This window comes from Globicephala melas, chromosome 1 (assembly GCF_963455315.2).
Source record: "Globicephala melas chromosome 1, mGloMel1.2, whole genome shotgun sequence".
Taxonomy (NCBI): domain Eukaryota; kingdom Metazoa; phylum Chordata; class Mammalia; order Artiodactyla; family Delphinidae; genus Globicephala; species Globicephala melas.
Genome location: NC_083314.1, coordinates 76,976,079 through 76,998,141, shown reverse-complemented (window position 1 = coordinate 76,998,141; position 22,063 = coordinate 76,976,079). Strand labels below are relative to the sequence as shown.

At 47.3% G+C, this 22,063-nt stretch overlaps 1 protein-coding gene across 2 annotated transcripts in view; it reads left to right on the top strand.

Moving 5' to 3' along the window:
* INTS3 (integrator complex subunit 3) overlaps positions 1-22,063 on the top strand; it is a 39,049-nt gene that overhangs the window by 7,285 nt on the left and 9,701 nt on the right. For both annotated transcript variants that reach the window (XM_030842214.2, XM_060299093.2), the window contains exons 2-16: positions 1,360-1,443; positions 2,423-2,506; positions 9,433-9,546; positions 9,740-9,824; positions 11,178-11,244; positions 13,562-13,706; positions 14,798-14,927; positions 16,205-16,302; positions 17,698-17,889; positions 18,854-18,941; positions 19,447-19,526; positions 19,986-20,077; positions 20,422-20,528; positions 21,331-21,450; positions 21,828-21,957. In XM_030842214.2, coding sequence (XP_030698074.1) covers positions 1,360-1,443; positions 2,423-2,506; positions 9,433-9,546; positions 9,740-9,824; positions 11,178-11,244; positions 13,562-13,706; positions 14,798-14,927; positions 16,205-16,302; positions 17,698-17,889; positions 18,854-18,941; positions 19,447-19,526; positions 19,986-20,077; positions 20,422-20,528; positions 21,331-21,450; positions 21,828-21,957 — 1,616 coding nt within the window. The remainder of the gene's footprint in view (positions 1-1,359; positions 1,444-2,422; positions 2,507-9,432; positions 9,547-9,739; positions 9,825-11,177; positions 11,245-13,561; positions 13,707-14,797; positions 14,928-16,204; positions 16,303-17,697; positions 17,890-18,853; positions 18,942-19,446; positions 19,527-19,985; positions 20,078-20,421; positions 20,529-21,330; positions 21,451-21,827; positions 21,958-22,063) is intronic.

Genomic DNA, 22,063 nt, shown 5'->3' with positions numbered 1-22,063 from the left:
AATTGTTAACATTTGCTGCATTTGCTTTTTCATTATCTCTCTATATACATGTTATTATTTTAATGTTTTGAGAGTAAGTTGCAGCCGCAGTGCCACTTAAGATTTAAATACTTCCGGGAGTATTTCCTAAGAACAAGGATCCTCTGTTACATAATACCTGTTTTATTTTTTTTTTTTGCGGTACGCAGACCTCTCGCTGTTGTGGCCTCTCCTGTTGCGGAGCGCAGGCTCAGCGGCCATGGCTCACGGGCCCAGCTGCTCTGCGGCATGTGGGATCTTCCCGGACCGGGGCACAAACCCGTGTCCCCTGCATCGGCAGGCGGACTCTCAACCACTGCGCCACCAGGGAAGCCCGATACGTTACTCTTATAGTACATATTCATATTTTACCAGTTGTCCCAATTATGTCCATTATAGCAGTCCAGGATCACACATTGCATTTAGGTGTACTGTCTCTTTAATTCTTAGTCCTATCTCTGTCCCTCACCTTAAACACTTTGATAGGCCAGTTATCTTATAAATCTCTCTCAATTTGGGTTGTCAAAATTTCTTCATGATTAGACTGCGATTATTCATTTTGGGCAAGAAAACCATAGAAGTGATGTTTAGCCTTTTCAGTGCACCATATCAGAGGCGCGTATGTCAGCTGTCAGTCTGTCTTGTTATTTGGGATATTAGCTCTGATCACTTGGTTAAGGTGGTATCCTTCAGGATTTCCTACAGTTATTTTCTCTTTGTAATTAGTATTTTGAACCTATGTAAATATTCTCTTGTGAAAGTTTTGCCTCTGGTTTTACCATTCATTGATGATATTTGCCTGAATCAATTATTATTCCTGTCATTCCTTCTGCAGTTTTAGTTGGCATTCCACTGTAAGGAAGAGCTTTCCCTTCTTTATTTATCATGTATGTACATATCTATCTATCAGCACAGATTCATGGATTCTTATTTTATTCAAGGGGTTGAAATCGTAAGCCTCTTTTTTTTTTTGGCCACACCTCGTGGTTTGTGGGATCTTAGTTCCCCTACCAGGGATCAAACCGAGGCCCCGGCAGTGAAAGCACAGAATCCTAACCACTGGACTGCCAGGGAATTCCCTTAAGCTTCTTTTAATACATGGGGTTCTCCCTCCCTGCTTTTTTCCTTGCAATTTAAATGTTAAAGAAATCAGGAAGCCTGTCATGATTTATACATTCTGGACTTTGCTGATTATATCCTCATGGTGACTTGACTTGTAAACTGGTAGTTAGGTCTAGAGATGTGATGAGATTTAAATTTTTAAAAAGCTTTATTGGGGGCCAGAAATACATCACAGGTGGTGGTATGGAGCACTCTGAATTTTTTCTCACCCCTTCACAGAGGTTGGAAAGATGTATGAGCATTGTGACATCGATGACTACTGGTGTCTCAGAGAGAGAGGCCAATGACGCCCTCAATGCCTACGTGAGTATAATACTCTCCCCGTACCCATTTCTGCTTCTTTGAAAGCTTTCAGACATGATCAAAAAGATGGAAAGAAAAAAAAAAAAAAAAAGATGGAAAGACTTCAGTGGTTAAGAACTAGGGGGTTGAAGTTAAGGTCTTGGTTTCCTGAACCAGGCTTCCCAACTCCTCTCTTTCTTTCTTTTATTTATTTATGTACTTTTTATACAGCAGGTTCTTATTAGTTATCTATTTTATATATATTAGTGTATATATGTCAATCCCAATCTCCCAGTTCATCCCACCACCACCCCCCTCTCCTCTCTTTCTTTCTTAATGTGGGAATCCCATCTGTTGGAGCCTTAGGTGTCTTTGAATAACAAGTTTGAAAAATAACTCATAGTCCTGTGGTGGCTTTTTTCTTTGTAAATCATTCTCACATATTTGATCTTTTACATTTCTTAATCAGTCTGTGAGGTTGAAAGGATTCAAAGTAATACATGTAAAGGATTTAGAGTAGTTTCTGGCACATAGTGAATGTTCAGTAAATATTTCTTACTTATTAGTAGTAATTATTCTTATTATGTCTTCACCTTACAAATATCAGGGGTTCAGTGATTTGCCCAAGGTCTTGACTTGGTAGGTGCGCTTGTTAATCCATGAGTGACTCTTTGTAGCTCCCTTTCTACTAAAGGCTGTTACGGTCTGGTAAAGGTGTGGAGTAGGGTTTTGTTTTTTTTTTCTCATTTTAAACACTCTTTATTTTCTGCCTCTATCCTTCATCAAGCCTTGGAGAAAGCAGTATGGGTCCATCCTTTCCCTCCACCTCTCTCCTAAAACAGATGCCCCATCACTTTTAGGAGAAGGGAATCATCAGATTTAAGAGTTGATGATTCTCCTTCGCAGGTCACTCAAGAGTCCCAAATTTTCTGGGAGCAGCTGTGCTCAAGAACTTCCCTCCTGTGAGTGACAGCTAGTTTTTTTTTCCCTCATATCCCAGGTATGCAAAGGCCCCCCACAGCACGAGGAAATCTGCCTGGGCCTCTTCACGCTTGTCCTCACCGAACCTGCCCAAGCCCAGAAGGTAAGACTCCCTTCTCTGGACCCACACTCCCTTCTCAGATATGATCTGAGAATATGGTAGAACCTATGGTTTAATTGGAATAGTACCACACTCTTTGACCAGGGCTAGATCATCTTGTTCTCCAAATATAGTTGCAACTCCCTTTTCACTCAGTAAATTGGTCACTCTGACTAAAGTCCTTTCTCTTTTTCCAGATTCTGAAGCTAAAAGGCAAGAAAAGGCAGTTGTGAGAGTGAAAAAGCATTTAGAGAGTTTTAAATTGTAGACTTAGGGGCTTCCCCGGCAGTCCAGTGATTGAGACTGCCCCTTCCAATGCAGGGGGTGTGGGTTGGATCCCTGGGCCGGGAGCTGAGATCCCACATGCCTGGCAGCCAAAAAACCAAAACATAAAACAGAAGCAATATTGTAACAAATTCAATAAAGACTTAAAAAAAAAATTGTAGATTGATGAGTCAAGGCTAAAAGAGGTGGGATTTAATCCAGAGAAGAGCACAAATATAAGCAAGTCTGTTGAGAGTTCTTATCCAGAAGAGCGTGACTTGTAGTTTGCAGGTTTTATCAGTGCAGGTGAACAGAAACCAGGTTTAACATTGCAGCAAGTAGGATTTAAATTAGACAGCTTGGGAGTTCCCTGGTGGCCTAGTGGTTAGGATTCCAGGCTTTCACTGCCGTGGCCCAGGTTCCTGAAAGCCACGCAGGGCAGCCAATAGATAAATAGATAGATACGTAGATAGATAAATAAATAAGTAAGACAGCTTAATGTTAGGTGAGGCAGTAATAATGTAGTGATTAAGAGTACACTGGAAAAAAAAAAAAAAAGAGTACACTGGAGTCAGACTTCCTGAGGAATACCGTATGAAAATTAGTTTGGGGTTCTTCACAAATAGAGGAGTCTCCTTTATGTGGAATGGTTTAAGAGAAGTCCTTCCTGAGGCGAGGGACTGAGCAGGATGATCTCTTTGGATTCCATTCTTTCTATAAGAAAGGAGCAAAATCCTGTCTTTTGCCTCTCTAGATTTCCACTTTCTTTGTCCTTGAATCTTGTGTGATAGTTTAGAAACATATGTCTGGTATCTGGCATTAACTGCACGGCACTGACAAGAGAAGAGCTTGGAGAGGGGGAATTCACTGTTCTCCTTGCCCCTTCCTTGAACAAAAGGAGTGTGGAAGGAAACAAACATGCTCTATGTCCAGCATTGTGTTCGGCTCTATCCAGACACATTTCATTTATTTATTTGTTTTTTCTTGGCTGCGTCTGGTCTTCATTGCGGCACACGGGATCTTCGTTGTGGTGCACGGGCTTCTCTCTAGTTGTGGCATGCGGGTTTTCTCTTCTCTAGTTGAGGCGCTCCAGCTCAGTAGTTGTGACGCGCAGGCTTAGTTGCCCTGCGGCATGTGGGATCTTAGCTCCCGGACCAGGGATCGAACCTGTGTCCCCTGCATTGGAAGGCGGATTCTTTTTTTTTGTTTTTAAATATCTTTATTGGAGTATAATTGCTTTACAATGTTGTGTTAGTTTCTGCTGCAGAACAAGTGAATCAGCTATATGTATACATATATCCCCATATCCCCTACCTCTTGCGCCTCCTTTCCACCCTCCCTATCCCACCCTCTAGGTTGTCACAAAGCATCGAGCTGATCTCCCTGTGATATGCAGCAGCTTCCCACTAGCCATCCATTTTACATTTGGTAGTGTATATATGTCAGCGCTACTCTCTCACTTCGCCCCAGCTTCCCCTTCCCTCCTGGAAGGTGGATTCTTTATCACTGGACCACCAGGGAAGTCCCAGACACATTTCATTTAATCCTCTCAAAAAGCTATGTGAAACTGGTGGCTTTGTTCTCCTCCCCCAAACCACTCCCAGTGTACCTGTAAGAAACCTGGAGGTCAGACACATTGTCGTTTGTTCAAGGAAAACCAAGGGAAAATCATTCCCAAGGACAAGGACGGATGCCCATGGTCCCCTGGCCTAGCTGTTGGAATTAACCTCAGGGGAAGGACTTACGGGCGTGGCAACCTGATGTGTTTGTACTCCTGATGCCAACTGGAGCAGGATCTGGGGTGAGGGTGGGTGGTAGGGTAGCAAGTATTCACAAGTTGGTGAATGGCCTTGGGAACCAATGCCCTTGGTTTCCCAGGCCATTTCTGGGCTGGGACATTATTGAGTTAAATTGGCATTTCAGGGACTTCCCTGGTGGTTCGGTGGCTAAGACTTCGCCTTCCAATGCAAGGGGTGCAGGTTCGATCCCTGGTCAGGGAGTGGAGATCCCTCATGCCTCGCGGAAGCAATATTGTAACAAATTCAATAAAGACTTTAAAAATGGTTCACATCAAAAACATCTTTAAAAAAAAATTTAGCATTTCATTTTCATACTGAATTTATCATCGAGATCCTTGAAGACAAATGAATGTCTCCAGTCTAGTGTTGTTAACCAGTAATGTGATCCAGCCTAGCCCCTCTATTTTAAAGAAAGTGTTGGCAAAGATGGCGGTGAAGGGTTGGGGTTAAGGTTTAGTTTTCTCTCACGTGGTGGGTTTTTATACGTACAATTAAAATCTTATTTAGTCATCTTAGTGCAAATTCATCTTGCCCGCTGGTTTTATTTGTGTTTCAGGTGAGATCTGAATCAGCTAGGGTACATCAGTAAACTTCAGTGAAGGGGGCAGGGCCCTGTAGTATTTCTAGCTCTTTGCCTGACCTGGCAGTGAGAGGCCACAGGGCTGTGCGTTATAAATGCTTATTATGTCATGAATTTGGCCATCCAGACATGACAAGGAACTAGAGCACCTTGTCTTTTTTTTGCTCTATGACGGCCCCATGAGGGTGGCCCCAGGCCCTCACCTTGGGTCTCATAGTTGGTTGATAGCTGCACCAGGATTATGTGCACATGCTGGAGGTTTCCAAGTACATCCCCTACCTAGGAGCCTTCTAGGCTGACAGGCCCCCAGGTCAGGCCTTTTCAGACAAAGGGGGTGGAGACAGGACTTAGGAGGATACAGTTTTTTTGTTGTTGTTTTTTGTTTTTTGCGGTATGCGGGCCTCTCACTGTTGTGGCCTCTCCCGTTGCGGAGCACAGGCTCCGGACGTGCAGGCTCAGCAGCCATGGCTCACGGGCCCAGCCGCTCCGCGGCATGTGGGATCTTTCCGGACCGGGGCACGAACCCGTGTCCCCTGCATCGGCAGGCGGACTCTCAACCACTGCGCCACGAGGGAAGCCCAGGAGGATACAGTTTTAGGCAAGTGAGGAACTATCAGGCACTGACTCATTCAGAGGCCTTGAGCCAGGTCAGAGTATGGTAGAAGAATCTGTGACCTCTTACTGCTTTAATCCTTCTCCCTAAAAGGGTGATTATCTTACAAAGTACTTTCTGTACTGCAAAAGTTTTAGGTAGGAGTTACTGATGAGGACTGATCCTAATGCATTGTTTCAGGCTTCAGTTTAAAACAAGGGGAGTGGGAGGTTCCTTAAAAAACTACAAATAGAACTACCATATGACCCAGCAATCCCACTACTGGGCATATACCCTGAGAAAACTATAATTCAAGAAGAGTCATGTACCAAAATGTTCATTGCAGCTCTATTTACAATAGCCCGGAGATGGAAACAACGTAAGTGTCCATCATTGGATGAATGGATCAAGAAGATGTGGCACATATATACAATGGAATATTACTCAGCCATAAAAAGAAACGAAATTGAGCTATTTGTAATGAGGTGGATAGACCTAGAGTCTGTCATACAGAGTGAAGTAAGTCAGAAAGAGAGAGACAAATACCGTATGCTAACATATATATGGAATTTAAGAAAAAAAAAGTCATGAAGAACCTAGGGGTAAAACAGGAATAAAGACACAGACCTACTAGAGAATGGACTTGAGGATATGGGGAGGGGGAAGGGTAAGCTGTGACAAAGCGAGAGAGAGGCATGGATATATATACACTATCAAACTTAAGGTAGATAGCTAGTGGGAAGCAGCCGCATAGCACAGGGAGATCAGCTCGGTGCTTTGTGACCGCCTGGAGGGGTGCGATAGGGAGGGTGGGAGGGAAGGAGACGCAAGAGGGAAGAGATATGGGAACATACGTATATATATAACTGATTCATTTTGTTGTAAAGCAGAAACTAACACACCACTGTAAAGCAATTATACTCCAATAAAGATGTTAAAGAAAAAAAAAAGGGGGGAGAGTGTTTCCTAAGGGTTTATTTGGAGTTAATTCTGTCACTGGAACAGAAACCTCAGGGTGGGTTGGAGATTCTGCTGTTCCTACATCTCCATGGCCTGAGAGGTGGGAGGTGGGGATCCTGGAGAAGGTGGTAGTGGAAACTGTGTCTTGAACACATCAGAAGCCTGCTCTGGGAAGGCATGAGCTGAGCAGCCGCTGTCAGTGCTGGCAGGCAGGTTCAAAGAGTTAGGACCAGCTCTCTGGGACTTATTAGTAGGTGGAGCTAAACACGAGAACTTAGTTAAGGAGAGAGCAGTCAGGTATTGGTGGAGAGTGGAACATGCATGGCGTGGATCTTGTTCCAGTTCTACCTTCTTAACTTGCGTTGGCAGCTCTTGTGTTTATGTTCTTTGAGTTTATTTCCTATTTGATGTCTGAACTGAATAGCTGGGAGCAGGCCTGGCTGGGGGACTGCAATGTGGTGGGAGGCTAAGTTGGAGGCCTTAGCTTCTGTGCAGCCTCTCGCTGTCAGTAGATACAGGTGATAGGAAAGGGTTTAACATTGATGCCAGGTTCCCTCTTCATCAAAGGTCAAGTCCAGGCCCTGGCAGTTCCTGGTTCATGCTTCTCTCAGCAGGCAGCTCCAGAAAGAAAGCTGGGGGCTATGAGGGCCTAGGCTGGAATATCACTACTCCCAACACAGGACAGATACACTACCTCAGCACCATTCTGTCACCTCTCCTTTCTTTTGAGAGAATACCTCTCCTCTGTTTCCCACTGAGTTTTTTTCCCCATCTACTTATCTTCCAAGCCAGGCAGCAAACTGGCACAGAGTTTGGAGAGACAACTGCAGCATCAGGAATATGATACTCCTGGTACCATGAGCTGCCATGTGTTACCAGCAGTTGTGGTTGATAAGGTCCCAGATGGAGCATGGAATTAGGCAGACAGAATCTGCTTGCTTCATCTGACCCTGTGTCTCCTGAGGGGCTGTCCTCCTTCCCTGTCCTGGGACTCTTCTGCATTTCTGGGATTTCTGCTTTTGTTTTGAACAGACAGGGCTCCTCTCTGTTCTCCTCTCTGCTCCTCCACTACTGATTAGTAGTGTCTCTATCTTTGGCCTGACATAGGTTTCCCTTCTGCCTCTGCTTCCCTCAATCCTCTGCCCATCCTGTCACTCACTCCTCCAGGGGAGGCTCCAGGGCTGAACCACATTTACTGACCAGCACTTGGCAGTAGGTCACTGGGTTCTCTTATCTCTTTCTTGTTCCCTTGCTTGTACTGTTGATCTCCCAGCCCTCCTTCTGCAGATGCATTCAGAAGATAATCAAATTCTCCTTTGGGTTTGAAAAGTTTATGGCACATGGGGGAATCTCTAAGTGTTCATATTTTTATCAGATAGATTGTTTTGACTTAAGGACAATAGAGGAAGTGGAAGTAGCAATAGCTAATCTCTTAGGAGTCCCTAGACACACCAAGGCCAGGGAGCAGGGGTCTTGAGAAATATCAGCACTTCTCTTTTGAATGCTTAGGATGAACGAGTTTAGAAATGTAGTAGTCACAAAGCCACTCTAAACGCTTACCTACATCCCCAGCAGCCTCGTTTCCTTTTAGTTATTTCTAATGGTGGTATGGGGTGGTTAAGAGGATGGAGGGTAGAGTTGCAGTGCTGGGACTTGAGTCTTCCTTTTATCTCTAATGTGACCTGGGGCAAATCACTTTGACCTCTCTGTGCCTGTTTCCTCATCTGTAAAAACAGAGATGTTAATAAATAGGATGATTATGTGATTCAAATGCAATAAAGAGAATATAAAGTTTGTGCACAACGCCAATGCATGTTCCCTATTATAATTGCTATTATCGTTGATGCTGTCCTTGCTACTGGCCTTCTAAGGTTGTGGGATACTGCCTATCTAAATTTTACCCTTTGTGCTGAGACCCGGACAGCGTAGAACTCAGCAGGCTAAGGAGATTGCTAATGAGGTCCCCTAAGATGGTCCTCCAGGAGTCTGGTCTCTGTAGAGAGACAGGGTGAGAAAAGCTCTAGCGGGAAGAGAAACAAGAGCTCTCAGAGGAAATTGGCATGCTTTCCCTCACCTCCCCCAGAGTTGGGTGTGCTTAAAACCCCTCCTTTTTTAATACTTGGCAGAAGCAAAGGGCAGCCCAGAGAAAAGTAGAAAGGTGTTTAGTTAAGGAAGTTTGGTTTGGTTCTGCCCTTTCTTTCCGGGGTCATGGTCTCTGAAGCCTCTTTCCTTAATACTCCTAGCCTTTTACTTCATCTGGCTGTGTCAATACAAGTCTAAAAATCTCTTTGAGATCCTTTCCAAGCTATTCAACCAAACCCATTCTGCAGTGACCTTTTACTGGCAGATGAAAAGCAGATGGCCTCCACCTGTTTTGCTCAGCTGGTGGCATCAAACAGTATGACGCTTCCTAAGAAGGGAGGTAGGGGACAGGGAGCCTTTCTTAGCAGGCTTTTCTGCCTTATTAGAGTAGGTCAGTCCCTTTTCCCCACCCTGTGTGACGGAGCAAGGGGTAGGCTTGGGGTGGAAGGATGGCATCCAGAGTGGAAAGTCTTTGCGTTGGTGGTACAGTGGTGAACATAGCTGCCTTCCAGAGTGGAAAGTCTTTCATTGCCACTCATATCGCATTGGTGGTATTCAAGTTGGAGAGGCCAGGGGGCAGGGGGCCCACAATGAGTGGGATCAGGAGCCTGTCCTCAGCTTGCTGGCTGCTCACAAACCTCACTTCTCACAGTGTTACCGGGACTTGGCTCTGGTGAGTCGTGACGGCATGAATATTGTCCTGAATAAAATCAACCAGATACTTATGGAGAAGTACTTGAAGTTGCAGGATACCTGCCGTACTCAGGTAAGGCCAGAAAGAAAAGAGAGATCCAGCTCAGAGACTTAACAGAATGGATCCTCTCCTAAGGGGAAGGGAAGGAGGAATCGGGGGTAACATACCACTACCTTTGTACACCTAAATTCTAATGTGATTGGATTAGCCCTTTTCTCAAATTCACAGAACTTTCTCTTCATCTGTCTTTTCCTCTCTCCTTTAGTTGGTGTGGTTGGTACGGGAACTAGTGAAGAGTGGGGTTCTGGGAGCCGATGGTGTTTGCATGACATTCATGAAGCAGATTGCCGGTGAGTTGGATGGCAAGAACGTAAAGAAAAAAGGAGAGCAGCCCAGAGCGTAAATCCAGGCAATGGAGAATGATTAAGTACCTGAGGGACTTGATTCCTGGATTGCTTAGACTGTTTCCTTTTGACCCAGGCATCTTCTGGCCATGTATGTTGCAGAAAGAAATTGAAAAATTACTGGGGGCCTTTTGAAGCAATAAGTCTTGCCTCCTTTTCCTTCCTGCCAAACTCGAGGCCTGGTATAAAATAGTTGACCTATTGTAACCAGTCCTCACTCTGGGGTTTCGTGGCATATTGGATCAGGAAGAATCTGGAAGGAATGGGGAGAGAAGTAAGGGCAAAATAATTGGTTCTCATCACACTGTACTTTCAGAAACCCAGGCATCTTCTCTGGCTCCATCTCAATGTTCTGAACACTTGGGGCCAGTTTGAGGGACGAACTGTGTCACAGAACAGACCCTGACATTTAGGTTTTGTTATCTTCTTGGCATCAGTGACATCTGTCTGAGCCACTGAATATCCAAGAGGCCTGCCCCTGCTACTTCTATCCCCAAAATTACATGTGTTTGTTTAAAAATGACCCTGCCTCTCTATCTCACCATTGCCCCTTGGTTCTTTGCTTCCTCTTCAGGATTTTGTACAACACTGATGCTCCTGTTGTGACGTGTATAAACCTTAATCTATGTGATGTGTGACTCTGTGAACATGGAATTTTTAAATTAGGACCTGGGGCAAGGCATAGCATTGTTGTACTGGCTGTTTTTATCCACTCTCCTGGTACTTTCTTCCCTGTTTGGCTTCTCCCAAATAGGGAGTCCCCACTTCTCATCCTAAGACTTTGGTCTGGCATTACCGAATGTTTAATTCAGCCCCAGGAAGTTTCATAGCAAGCACTCAAGACGGTGATACCTGGAAGCAAGAAACCCTTGGCCTGTCATGAGCCTGACACAGGATTTGGGACATCCAGTGGCTGGACCGCAGCTCTTGCTAGCCACCTGCACTTCTCAGGCCCTGTCTGAAATACCATCCTTTCTTTCCAAGCATGGGCTTTTCATATCTCCTTCCCAGACATTCCCTTTCAGGGGTCAAAGTATTCCCATTCCAACCCCCTGTCTATGGAAAAGTAGCAGTTCTGGTTTCTGGAAAAATCCCAAACTTTCCCTTCCCTTCTCTCTGGAGTCAAAGGGGGAAACTTTAAAGTGTGACAGAACAGAAGACAGTCTTTCCAGCACTCAGAACATCAGTGATGGGATAACAGTTAGGGATGGACCAGTAGGATGGTGAAGAAGTGTACTGGATTAGCTGAGTCACTAATCAGAGCCATTCTGATTCTCTGTTTTCTCCCCCTTTGATCAGGTGGGGATGTTACGGCAAAAAATATCTGGTTGGCAGAGAGTGTTCTGGATATCCTGATGGAGCAGAGGTAGAGTCTATCGTGAAGGGTGGGGCAAGAGCCAGATATGGCCTCAGTGGGTGTGAGTGTGGGGAATGGGGATGCAAGCGTTGCGTGAGGACTGTTAGTGGCCCAAGAACACCTTAGGTTAGAGGGGATGAGGTGGGGGAGGGAGAGACCAGTGTATTTGTGGCAAGTGAAGGAATTAATGCCATGGTATGGCTCAGGGATGAAGGAGTGGGAAAGAAGGTCTTTGCTAAAATCTCTCGGAGCCCAGGAAAAACTCGTTTCATCTGATAAGGGTTTATTTTTGATCCAGACCTCCATGGAATGTTTATCTTTTGGGGGGAGGTGGGGGAGAATGAGCTCAGCAGAGTAGGGCCAGCCAGCCACCCAGGCCTGGCAGGTACCCCTTTTCTCCCTTCCAAGACTATCCATCCTACCCATGCCCCCCTTTTGTTGAAGTGGCACAGGCGGTGGTGGGAGTGAGGAGGCCACTGAGACCAGTGGTGCAGAGGGCATGAGGCTTTCCAGCTGATTCTTTCCCTTCCCCATCAAAGTAAAGGACCAGAAAATATGAGGGCTGTTCCATATATGAACTTGTTTGGGGGTGAGGCCTACCTCTGAGTCCTGTGGCCTCAGTCTTCCTGTTGCTTGATTTCAGAGTCTATTCTGGGAGAGGACACCAGAGTAGTCACGTGATTGAGAGGGCTGATAACCTCCATATTTCCGATGGTTTAGAAGAATGCACCTCCTCCCTTATTCACACTTGTGAAAGAGGTGGCTGTGTTCTGTGCTCTGCCGGAGCTTGCAAGCTGGGCCAGGTCTGCCGAGCAGTGCCACCTAGTGCCCTGGGCCTGGATGCGCAGCTGCAGGTGCGGCTGGCGGCACTTCTTCCGTCTTTGGTACCAGCACACAGCACATGAGATCCTAGTGGTTTCTTACCAGGTCTCTGCTTCTCTTAGGTCGCTGTACCTTCCTAACGCCCTGGGTCAGAGGGTTTCACTTTCATCTCTCTTTCTGTTCATTACCCCATCCCAGGATTCAGTTACATTCATCACTAGCAAATCTTTCTAAAAAGTGATTTTTCTCATTTTGTCCCTGGTGCCAGATACCTCCTGTTCCCATACCTTAAAGCAGAATTCCGCTCATTTGGGCAGTTAGAGTGCAGTCTTAGTGTACAGGTGTCAGATAACTGCCCTACCTTTTCTCCTGCCCTCCAAAAAACTCACATCCTTTGATGCAAGTGAGTCCCTAGAAGTTTAAAACTGTCCTCTTCCACACCTTCCCTGTCACTCCTTCCCAAGTGTTTCTAGGGCTATGGAATTAAAAGATAGCAGGTGTGGGAGGGAGACCCATCCCTGTGTCCTTGGCTGCTGCTTTCATTCTGTGAAAGGAAAAGGCCAGAGTCTCTTAATTAGGTGGCTTGAGCACTTTTCCGGAATCAGGATGTTGCCTGGTTGGATTAATTAAACTCCCTGTCTTCTTCCTCTGGTTCCCTGCCTTCCAGCAGGGGTGCCAAAGCCCTTAAAAACTACTTGCTTGGGGGAGACAGCTCCCCAGTTTTGGTGCTTTGAGCCAGCATTGGAGTCTTTGTAATCTCCCCACTGTGTCTTAACACCCCTTTTCAAGCAGCAGGGAACGCACAACTCTTTCATTTCCCCCTTTCCTCAGGGAACGTCTAAAACTCCCGGGAAAATAGGTTTGCTATCCAAAATCTCGTTCTTCTTTTCAGGTTATGATTTAAGGCAGGTGACTCATTGACTGGGAGTGTGGGATCAGTGACTAGAGAGCAAGCCAGGGGAAGGTTTGTGACATGGTGGGCTGCTAATGACAAGCTGACACTGTGTGTTCTGAAATCTCCAGGGTCCTGAAAGGGTCTTGGTAATCCCCAGAGGTCCTTGGGCCACACTTTACGAACCACTGACTGAGGGACACTTCCAAACCTTTTTCTTTGTAGTCTGAGCCAGGCAGAAGCTCTGGCTTATCTCTGTCCCTTGTACCTCGACAGTGCTTGGCACACGATAGGCACTCAGTTAATGTTTGAGTGACGGAGTCAACAAACAAAATTATTTTACTGGAAGCTGAGTTCTTACGTGGTAGAGAGATTGCTTTTATTTAGCACTTAACCTTTATCGGGCACTTGGTAGAGTGGGAGGAAGTTGTCCCTACCTTAGCCAGTTAATAGTCCAAGATAGTTAACGACAGCAGGAGTGGCCAATTAAGGAACCAAAAACTTACTCCCAGTGTTAGTCATCAAACATCTGTGAGGCACTGGAGCCAAGTGTGGGGGTGAATTGGGAGGGTCTAGACGGAGTACAGGTGCCAGTGTCTTCCCTCCCTGCAGGGAATGGGTATTGAAGAGCAGCATCCTCATTGCCATGGCTGTTTACACATACCTCCGCCTCATCGTGGACCACCATGGGACCGCCCAGCTGCAGGCCCTGCGGCAGAAGGAGGTGGACTTCTGCATCTCACTGCTTCGGGAGCGGGTGAGGACAAAAACAGTGTGGGGAAGTGAAACCCAGGATGGGACACCTCTTTCTGTTCTGTGTGGTGACCTGGGGTCAGAGGTGTTGTGTTGGAGAGATGGAGGTGGTTCAAGGTCGGTTGTTTTTTCATCACTCTAAGACAGATGAGGATAGAAGGGTGGAGAAATTAGTGTGGAGTAGCCCTGGTTCCTAGAATGCTGCCGGTTACGCTGGCATCCGAGGGATTTTCCTGGTCAGCTTCATGAACACTGTTGCACAGCACACCACAGACAGAAGCTGTCTTGTGTTCCCACTGTTATGTTGTCTCCCCCACCTACCCACCTGGGTAATTGCCAGGATCACGTGGGATTGAGAATTGTCCACTGTCAGATCTCCCAAGGGAGACAGATGCTAGAGTTAAGCTGTCTAATGCAGTGGCCGCTAGCCACATGTGGCAATATAAATTAAAATGAATTGAAATTAGGGCCTTCCCTGGCGGTCCAGTGGTTAAGACTCTGTTCTCCCAATGCAGGGGGCGTAGTTCAATCCCTGGTCAGGGAACTAAGATCCCGCATGCCACACAGCATGGCCTAAAAAAAAAAAATTAATTGAAATTAGATAAAAATTTTAAATTCAGTTCCTTAGTTGAATTAGCCACATTTCAAGTGCTCATGAGCCGTCTGTGGCTAATGGGTATCCTTCCGGACAGCACAGATAGAAATCATTTCCATTACCATGGAATGTTCTGTTGGACCAAGCAAGTTCTGGGGTAAGATGTCTGGGGTTCAACTTGCCAGCCCTAGCCTTTTTGAGTCTTAGTATCCCTTGACCTGGAGTGAAACAATTCTCGGAGGACAGGGCAACGGATTAATGTGAAAACCAGCAGGGCTTCCGCAGTTTCCAGTAACCTCTCATCCTTGATATCAGTCCCCCACTTCAGCTGTCTTCCCCTGAACAGCTTGGAGCCAACCCTTGGTTCCAGAAAAAATCGTATAACCCCTTCGACCCTCTTTCCTCCCCTGCCTAGAACATGTTGTTCCTTCCTCCCTGCAACAGGTAAACAATCCATGTTTCTATTCTCTTTCCTGTTTCCTGCCGTCCCCCCCATCTAGTTCATGGAATGTTTGATGATTGGTCGAGACCTCGTAAGACTACTTCAGAATGTTGCCAGGATACCAGAATTTGAACTGCTTTGGAAAGATATTATCCATAACCCTCAGGCCTTGAGTCCTCAGTTCACAGGTAAGCAAGGGTTGGGGCAGCCTGTCCTTGAGAGGTGGTGTCAAGAGGGCAGAGGTTGGTGGATAGGAGAGCGTTGGCAGTCAGATTGAGGAAGCTTGGGACTGGGCAGTCTCTGCCAAGCACAGCTGGGTGTAGGAACGGCAGGGCACACAGGCAGTTCAGGTGCTTCCCTCCCAGACAGCCCCTACTCGGCAGGCTCCAGCTGTCATTTAAGAGAAAGTGAGACAGAGAGCTGTGATCCTCCTCCTCCTGTCCCGGCAGCTCTTTGGCTCAAGAGGGGAGCTGATGACCGGTTTCCAGCTTCACTGAGTCTGTCAGGGGTGTCAGAGGTCAGCTTGTGAGACTGAGTCAGCAGAGGGGCTGGAATTTGTCCTGTAAGCGAAGGCTTCTCCCCAGGAGCACTCATGCCTCTGAATTCCAAGGATCCAGCTTGGCCAAAATCCTCTTTGGGGGAGGAAAAGAGTCTCTGTGTGCCTCTGCCAGCAAGGCCCTTTACATTTCCCTTCCCCTTCCCAGGGTCCTCATGGTCTAAACAGTGACTGTGCAGCTTCGCCCACCCCGCGTCCAGCACGCACGTGTGTGCGCGTACATGTGCACACATAACATTAGTGCAGTAGTCAGGAAAGGAGACGAAAGCCCTGGTTTTACCTCATGTTGTGCTGCTCTTATATTGAACGTGTATTGAGTTGTTTTGAGCGCCTGCTGTGTGCTAGGCTCATGTATGTTAACTCATTTAATCCTCAGGACACCCCTGTAAGATGGATATTTAACTTTCCATGTTTACAGGTAAAGAAAATGAGGTTCAAGGAGATTAAGTAATTTGCCCAAGGCCACACAGCTAGTAAGTGTCAGAGGCAGGATTTGGATCCAGGTCTGTCTGACTCCAGAGCTCGTGCTTATGCCACAACCCACATTAATCCCAGGACCCAGTGATGGGACGGTCAGGAGCAGGAAGAGAGGCTAGGGCTCCCCGTATTTTCCCCTAACTTTCCCACATGTTGCCACCTGGAGTGAAGTGAGTAGGGGGCTCTGGACGGCCAGTAGAAGAAAAGAATGAATATATCTTGGTCCTGGGGATGGTGGTTGGTTGGAGCAGATCATTCAGGTGCTGGTTAGAACCCCAACTTATACCTGTGCTCGACCTCTTGGTCATGTCTTAGAATTTCCCCATGAGCAAGACCACTGGCCATCAGTACCTGGCTCAGGTTGCCCACCTGCTTTCTATTCCTTCTGGTCCTCAGCCTTCTCTTTTCTCTTCCCTTGCACCCTTGGTTCAGGTATCCTACAGCTTCTTCAGTCAAGAACATCTCGAAAATTCCTAGCATGTCGTTTAACCCCAGACATGGAGACTAAGCTCCTCTTCATGACATCCCGGGTAAGCTAACCTACTGCAGCAGGAAGAGAAGCTGCAGGTGCTGGCCTAGGCTTCTTCCTTCAGCCTGTAGATGTCTTACGCTTGGTTACTGCCGGGTGGAGGGGTGGTCAAGTGTGTGATTGGGCATGGAGCTAAGAACTGGGGATACAGTGTTGAGCAAGGCTTACAATTCCAGTTCTTGTGAAGCTTTCAGTTTACCTACAGCAGTTATTAAACCAATACTTGTATACAAATAATGTAATTTACAAGTGTGAAATGTGCTATGAAAGGGTAGAGTGAGAGGCTCATTCTGGGAAATTAAACTCACGGTTCCTCTGGGTGAACCATGACCTCTCAGGAAGAGAGCTACGGCCTTTTGGTTTCCAAACATGGCTGAATTATGGCAGCATTGCTTGAGGAGCATGTTAAAAATACATCTTCCTGGGCTTCCCTGGTGGCGCAGTGGTTGAGAGTCTGCCTGCCGATGCAGGGGACACGGGTTCGTGCCCCGGTCCGGGAAGATCCCACATGCTGCGGAGCGGCTGGGCCCGTGAGCCATGGCCGCTGAGCCTGCGTGTCCGGAGCCTGTGCTCCGCAACAGGAGAGGCCACAGCATTGAGAGGCCCGTGTACTGCAAAAAAAAAAAAAAAAATACACCTTCCTGGGTCTTACTCTCCCAGAGAATCTACTTGTGGAATCTGTATTTGTAACAGACTTTCCAGGCAGCAATCCCTCTGCAGCCAGTCTGGTGTTAGGGAACCACTGCTCTAGCCAACTTACGGTTTCCCAAGTCATACAGGAGAACTGTCTAGATCTGGGCTGTCGCATGTGGTAGCCACTAGCCACGTGTTGCAATTTAAATTAGTTAAAATTAAATATAATTTAAAATTCAATACCTCAGTTGGAGTAGCTACATTTTAAGCGCTCAATAGCCACCATCTAGAAAGTTGTATTGCAGAAAGTTCTATTGGACGGTGTTGGTTTAGTGTTTTTTTGCTTTTTTTTTTAACCTTTCTGCTCTCTATTTTGGTTGAATTGGGAATAGAAGAGGAAATCTAGATCTTTCCCCTTAGGGTTGCTATTTGTATCCACTTAGAGTCTGTTTAGGGGAAGGACTTGATGCAAGGTTTGGAGAGTCTGTATACTTTGGATAATGATCCTGTTAGGTCATTCAGCCTCAGGAAGCTTTCAGTCAGTGCTGCGGAGACAACATTTTTTTTTTTAAATCAAGGAAGATTTAAATCAGGATGTCTTCCCAAAGGCAGGGAGACTTGAGAGACAATACGAATTAATGAATAAGTTGTGGGAAGAAATTGAGGTCTAGGTCAAGCCTAGAGTTGAATGGTGCTCATTTCCCTCTGTCCAGAGACCCCACCCTCCCTTCCCAGCTTTCTTTCTAACGTCCTCTTCCCCCAGGTGCGGTTTGGTCAACAAAAGCGATACCAGGATTGGTTCCAGCGCCAGTACCTGTCAACCCCAGACAGTCAGTCTCTGCGCTGTGACCTCATTCGCTACATCTGTGGGGTTGTCCACCCTTCTAATGAAGTGCTGAGTTCAGATATCTTGCCCCGGTGGGCCATCATTGGCTGGCTTCTGACTACATGCACGGTGAGGGGCTGGGCATGGGGTGGAGGCTGCTGGGTGGTGAAGGGCCCCTCTTTCCCTTGTGTCTCACACTTCCATGCTTCTTCCTGACCCTCTGGGCCACCCGACCGCTAAGGACCCTTCTTTCGCTCTCTTCTTCCTGAGTGTCTCAGCCTTTGCCCCGCCTCCCTTAGTGTCTCTAGAAGCTTACTTACACTTTTTATTTCCCATGTGGGTTTAGGGTTGAACAGGTTCGTCTATACCTTTACTGCCAATCTCCAAGCCTGGGTTTCGGAGGCATCCCTGTCTTTCCTATCAGCTTCCAGAAACCACATGTGATTATTCCTCTGAATTGTTCCTGACTCAGATTCAGGTCTTGTGTTCCTTAGACCCTCACTTCCATGCCTTTTGGCATCAGCTCTGGATACTTCCCTTCTCCAAACATAGTGAATCCGCAGTGGAGCCATTTCCTTCCCAGCGTTTCCTCCCTGTGCCCGGGGTGGGAAACTTGTTCTCTGGCATCTAGCTGCCCTCTGACCTCTTCTGACAGAGTTCCCCCTCCCCCGTCTGACTGGGTCCTTGGAATGTGCTGATTCAGATATAACAACAAGCTATGCCTAAGGGTCTTTCCTTCAGGAATGTGCCTGGGGAGCTCAGCACAGGCAGCTGCGGGGCTAGTCTGAGTGTCTCAGCTCAGGGGTGATCAGGGGACCGCCCCGCTAGGCCCAGCTGTTCTCCCTGTGGGATCAAGGATGTGTTCTACTGAATGCGTGAGAACCCAGGCCATTGGTTGGTGAGACCACAGGGTACTCACACTCGTATACAGATTTGGGTGCCTTCAACCCTGCGGGGGGTTCTACCCTGTCTCACTAGAAACTGTATTTCATGGATGGAGCAGTCATGTGGGCCCTGGAATCTGCCTTGAGCTTCTGAAGGAAAGGGAGCTGGTTGATGAAACTAGCCCTCTTTTTTCTTCTTTTTTTTCCAGTCAAACGTCGCTGCCTCTAATGCCAAGCTGGCTTTGTTTTACGACTGGCTGTTCTTTAGCCCAGACAAGGATAGCATTATGAACATAGGTATGTGACCAAGACCAGGCAGCAGCACTCCCCATCCCCCAAGCCCTGCTGCCTTGTCTCAGTGATAGCGGCCATAAATCTGAGGGCAGCGTGGTGTGGAGGCAGCTTATCTGGGAGCAGTTCCGTTGTTCCTCATCACTGCTCCCTTGACCTAAAAGGAAAATTGCTTTGATGAGGCTAAGCGATCATTCCACCCCCTTCGCCCCATAGCCTTAGGCTTGGGCTTGAGTGGGGAGGGCCCAGGCAGAGGAAGAGGCTTTGCTAGCTCCTGCTTCTCTTCTCCTACTACCTCCCTCCTCCAAGCTGAATGCTGGGGACAAGAAGGGAGACGAGGGCTATGAGCTGTTTTGGGGGCTGTCTGCTTTTGGGTCTGCTCAGCAGGACGAGGGGGGCGGGGATAGACATAGCTTTCTCTGGAGCCATTCATACATATTGATACCTCATTTTATGGAGGTGGAAATAGACTGTCTGATGTGGGGGGACCCTTTAATTCCACATTCTCCAGAGCCAGCCATCCTGGTCATGCATCACTCTATGAAGCCCCACCCAGCCATCACTGCCACACTCCTGGACTTCATGTGCCGTGTAAGTGCCATAGGCCTTTTTTTCTCCCCATGCTGCCTGAGCAGAGTTACGTGTGTGTCCCTTCTAACCTTGTAGGTCAGTGCATAGGTCTTCCCAGTGCCCCTTGACTGTGGGAGCAGAAGTGGGTCATGGCCATGGGTCCTATCTCCCAAGTTAGTGAATGCTTCTTTTCCTCATTCCCACTGTCTCCAGTTGAATCTTTCCATGTCTCCACTGAGTTTCTCAGCTTCAAGGATGATGACTCAAGGTAAAATCTGGTCTCCTTGAGGAGCAGCTAGGTTGAGTAAGAGTTTCCCATTTTAGCAGCACAGGACAATCAGGAACATTCCAGTCCTTTCTGCAGCCATACTTCCCAGTGTCTCCTGATTAAAACCAAAGCAGCTTTTTAGATCTAGTTCAGCAGAACACTCTGGATGGAAAGTCCTGTGCTCATTCGCTCCTCCTCTTCTTCCCTTCCAGATCATTCCCAACTTCTATCCACCATTGGAGGGCCATGTGCGGCAGGGTGTCTTTTCCTCACTCAATCACATTGTGGAGAAACGGGTCCTGGCGTAAGGACTTTATGTGTCTGTGGGGCAGGGAAATGGGTTGTTGTCTCATTTTTCACTAGGTCGGGCACATCCAGATACTGCTGTACCACTGCTGACCCTTTCCCTCAAGAGGTATAAAAAGTACTGGCTCCACCGCAGACTGCTAGGCATATGTCCTCTTGACTCTTAGAGGAATTTCTCTCTTGCAGAGGGCACCAAATGCCTTCCCTGTGCCCTGGTGACCCTTCCTAAGGATCTGAGTATGGCCCAATTGTCCCAGTTGGGCTTAAACCTATTTGCTTAACTCCATATTGTGTTAGAAGTGAGGCGCTCTGATATTGACCTTCATTCATGTTCCCCATTAGGCATTTGGCTCCCCTATTTGACAACCCTAAATTGGATAAGGAGCTGCGGGCCATGCTGAGGGAGAAGTTTCCTGAGTTCTGCAGTTCTCCCAGCCCACCTGTGGAAGGTACAGACCCATCCATTCCATCACCTGTTTCAAAAGAGGGATGGAGACATCCAGGGTGCTCAGACTAGAGCCCTTGTTTAGGATGTCATCCCTGTGTAGTGCTCTACCCTGTGACACTGTCCCATTCAATTTTTCTTTCCCTAGTTTTTTCTTTTATTCATTTTTGTGTCATCTTCCTTGGTTCTCCCTCTCCATCTAATCTTATCTGCTTTTCACTAAGTTCTCTTGCTCTCTTAACTCCAATTTTTTTCTCTTACTAACCTCTCCTCAGTAGGTAGAAGGGCTTCATGGAATGTGTGTTTATCTCACTTAAGCTTTGCCCATCTCTTCTCTCTTCTCAGCCCCAGGTCCTGGCCTCTGATGAGAGGCTGTCATATTGGGTCTCAAATCTTGCTTCCAGTTCCAGACGCACGCGCACGCGCACACGCACACGCACACACACACACACACACACACACACACACACACCCTTCCTTTTCTGTTTTGGGGTAAGGGCTTAAGCCAAGCAGAGCTTCCCAACTTAGTTTTAAATTAAAGAGCACTTGGGACTGTACCTGGTCTTATCTACTCGCTGATCCTCAGCTGAGCATAGAGGAGGCAGGTTCTGTGCTGCTCTCATTCCTAGCAAAATCCCCACCAAAAGCCCTGGAGGGTTAAGGATAAGATGCCTGTCCTTCCAGAATTCATATTCCATTTAGGTCCTGAACTCCTTTTCCTCCCACTTGTCCTTTAGTCTCCCTTTCCCAGGAGCATGGGACAGAGGAGGCCATCAAATAATGCCTTATCTTTCTTTACTCCCAAGTCAAAATTGAGGAGCCAGTTTCCATGGAGATGGACAACCACATGTCAGACAAGGATGAGAGTTGCTATGACAACGCAGAGGCAGCCTTTAGTGATGATGAGGAGGATCTCAACAGCAAAGGTGAGGCTGGCAGCAGAGGTAGTTCAGGCTTGTGTCAATCCCGAGAGGACTGGTTGGCAGGAGCAGCCTCTCTGCAGTCTCTCTGTCATCTTTGCCTCTGAGTTAGTTTTGTTAACAGAATTCCTGGATGAGACTCCAAGGTGCAGAACCCTGCACTTGGTACTGAAGCAGGAGGGTAAAAAGGAGAAGTGGTCCCTGCCCTCTCTTGCTTCCTGAGGCTAGAACACGCACACGCTCAGGGAAGTGCTTCAGGCACTCACAGCTCTGAGTGAACGGTGCACACGAGGCGCATGTCAGGAGGGCCAGACTGTTCAGGGGGCTGTCTCTGCTTCTCGTGTCTGGGCCAAGTGAATTCTTTCCTAAATCACTCTCTTCAGGAAAGAAGAGAGAGTTTCGCTTCCACCCAATCAAGGAGACAGTGGTGGAAGAGCCAGTCGATATCACCCCTTACCTTGACCAGCTGGATGAGTCCCTGAGGGACAAAGTGCTCCAGCTTCAGAAGGGGAGGTGGGTGCCCGCCCTGCTCTCAAACTCCGGAGGTCCAGCCCTGGGCTTCTACCTGGAGCTTAGTGGGGTGGCAGAGTGGTGGGTTTGGAGGGGATGTGGTGGGGGT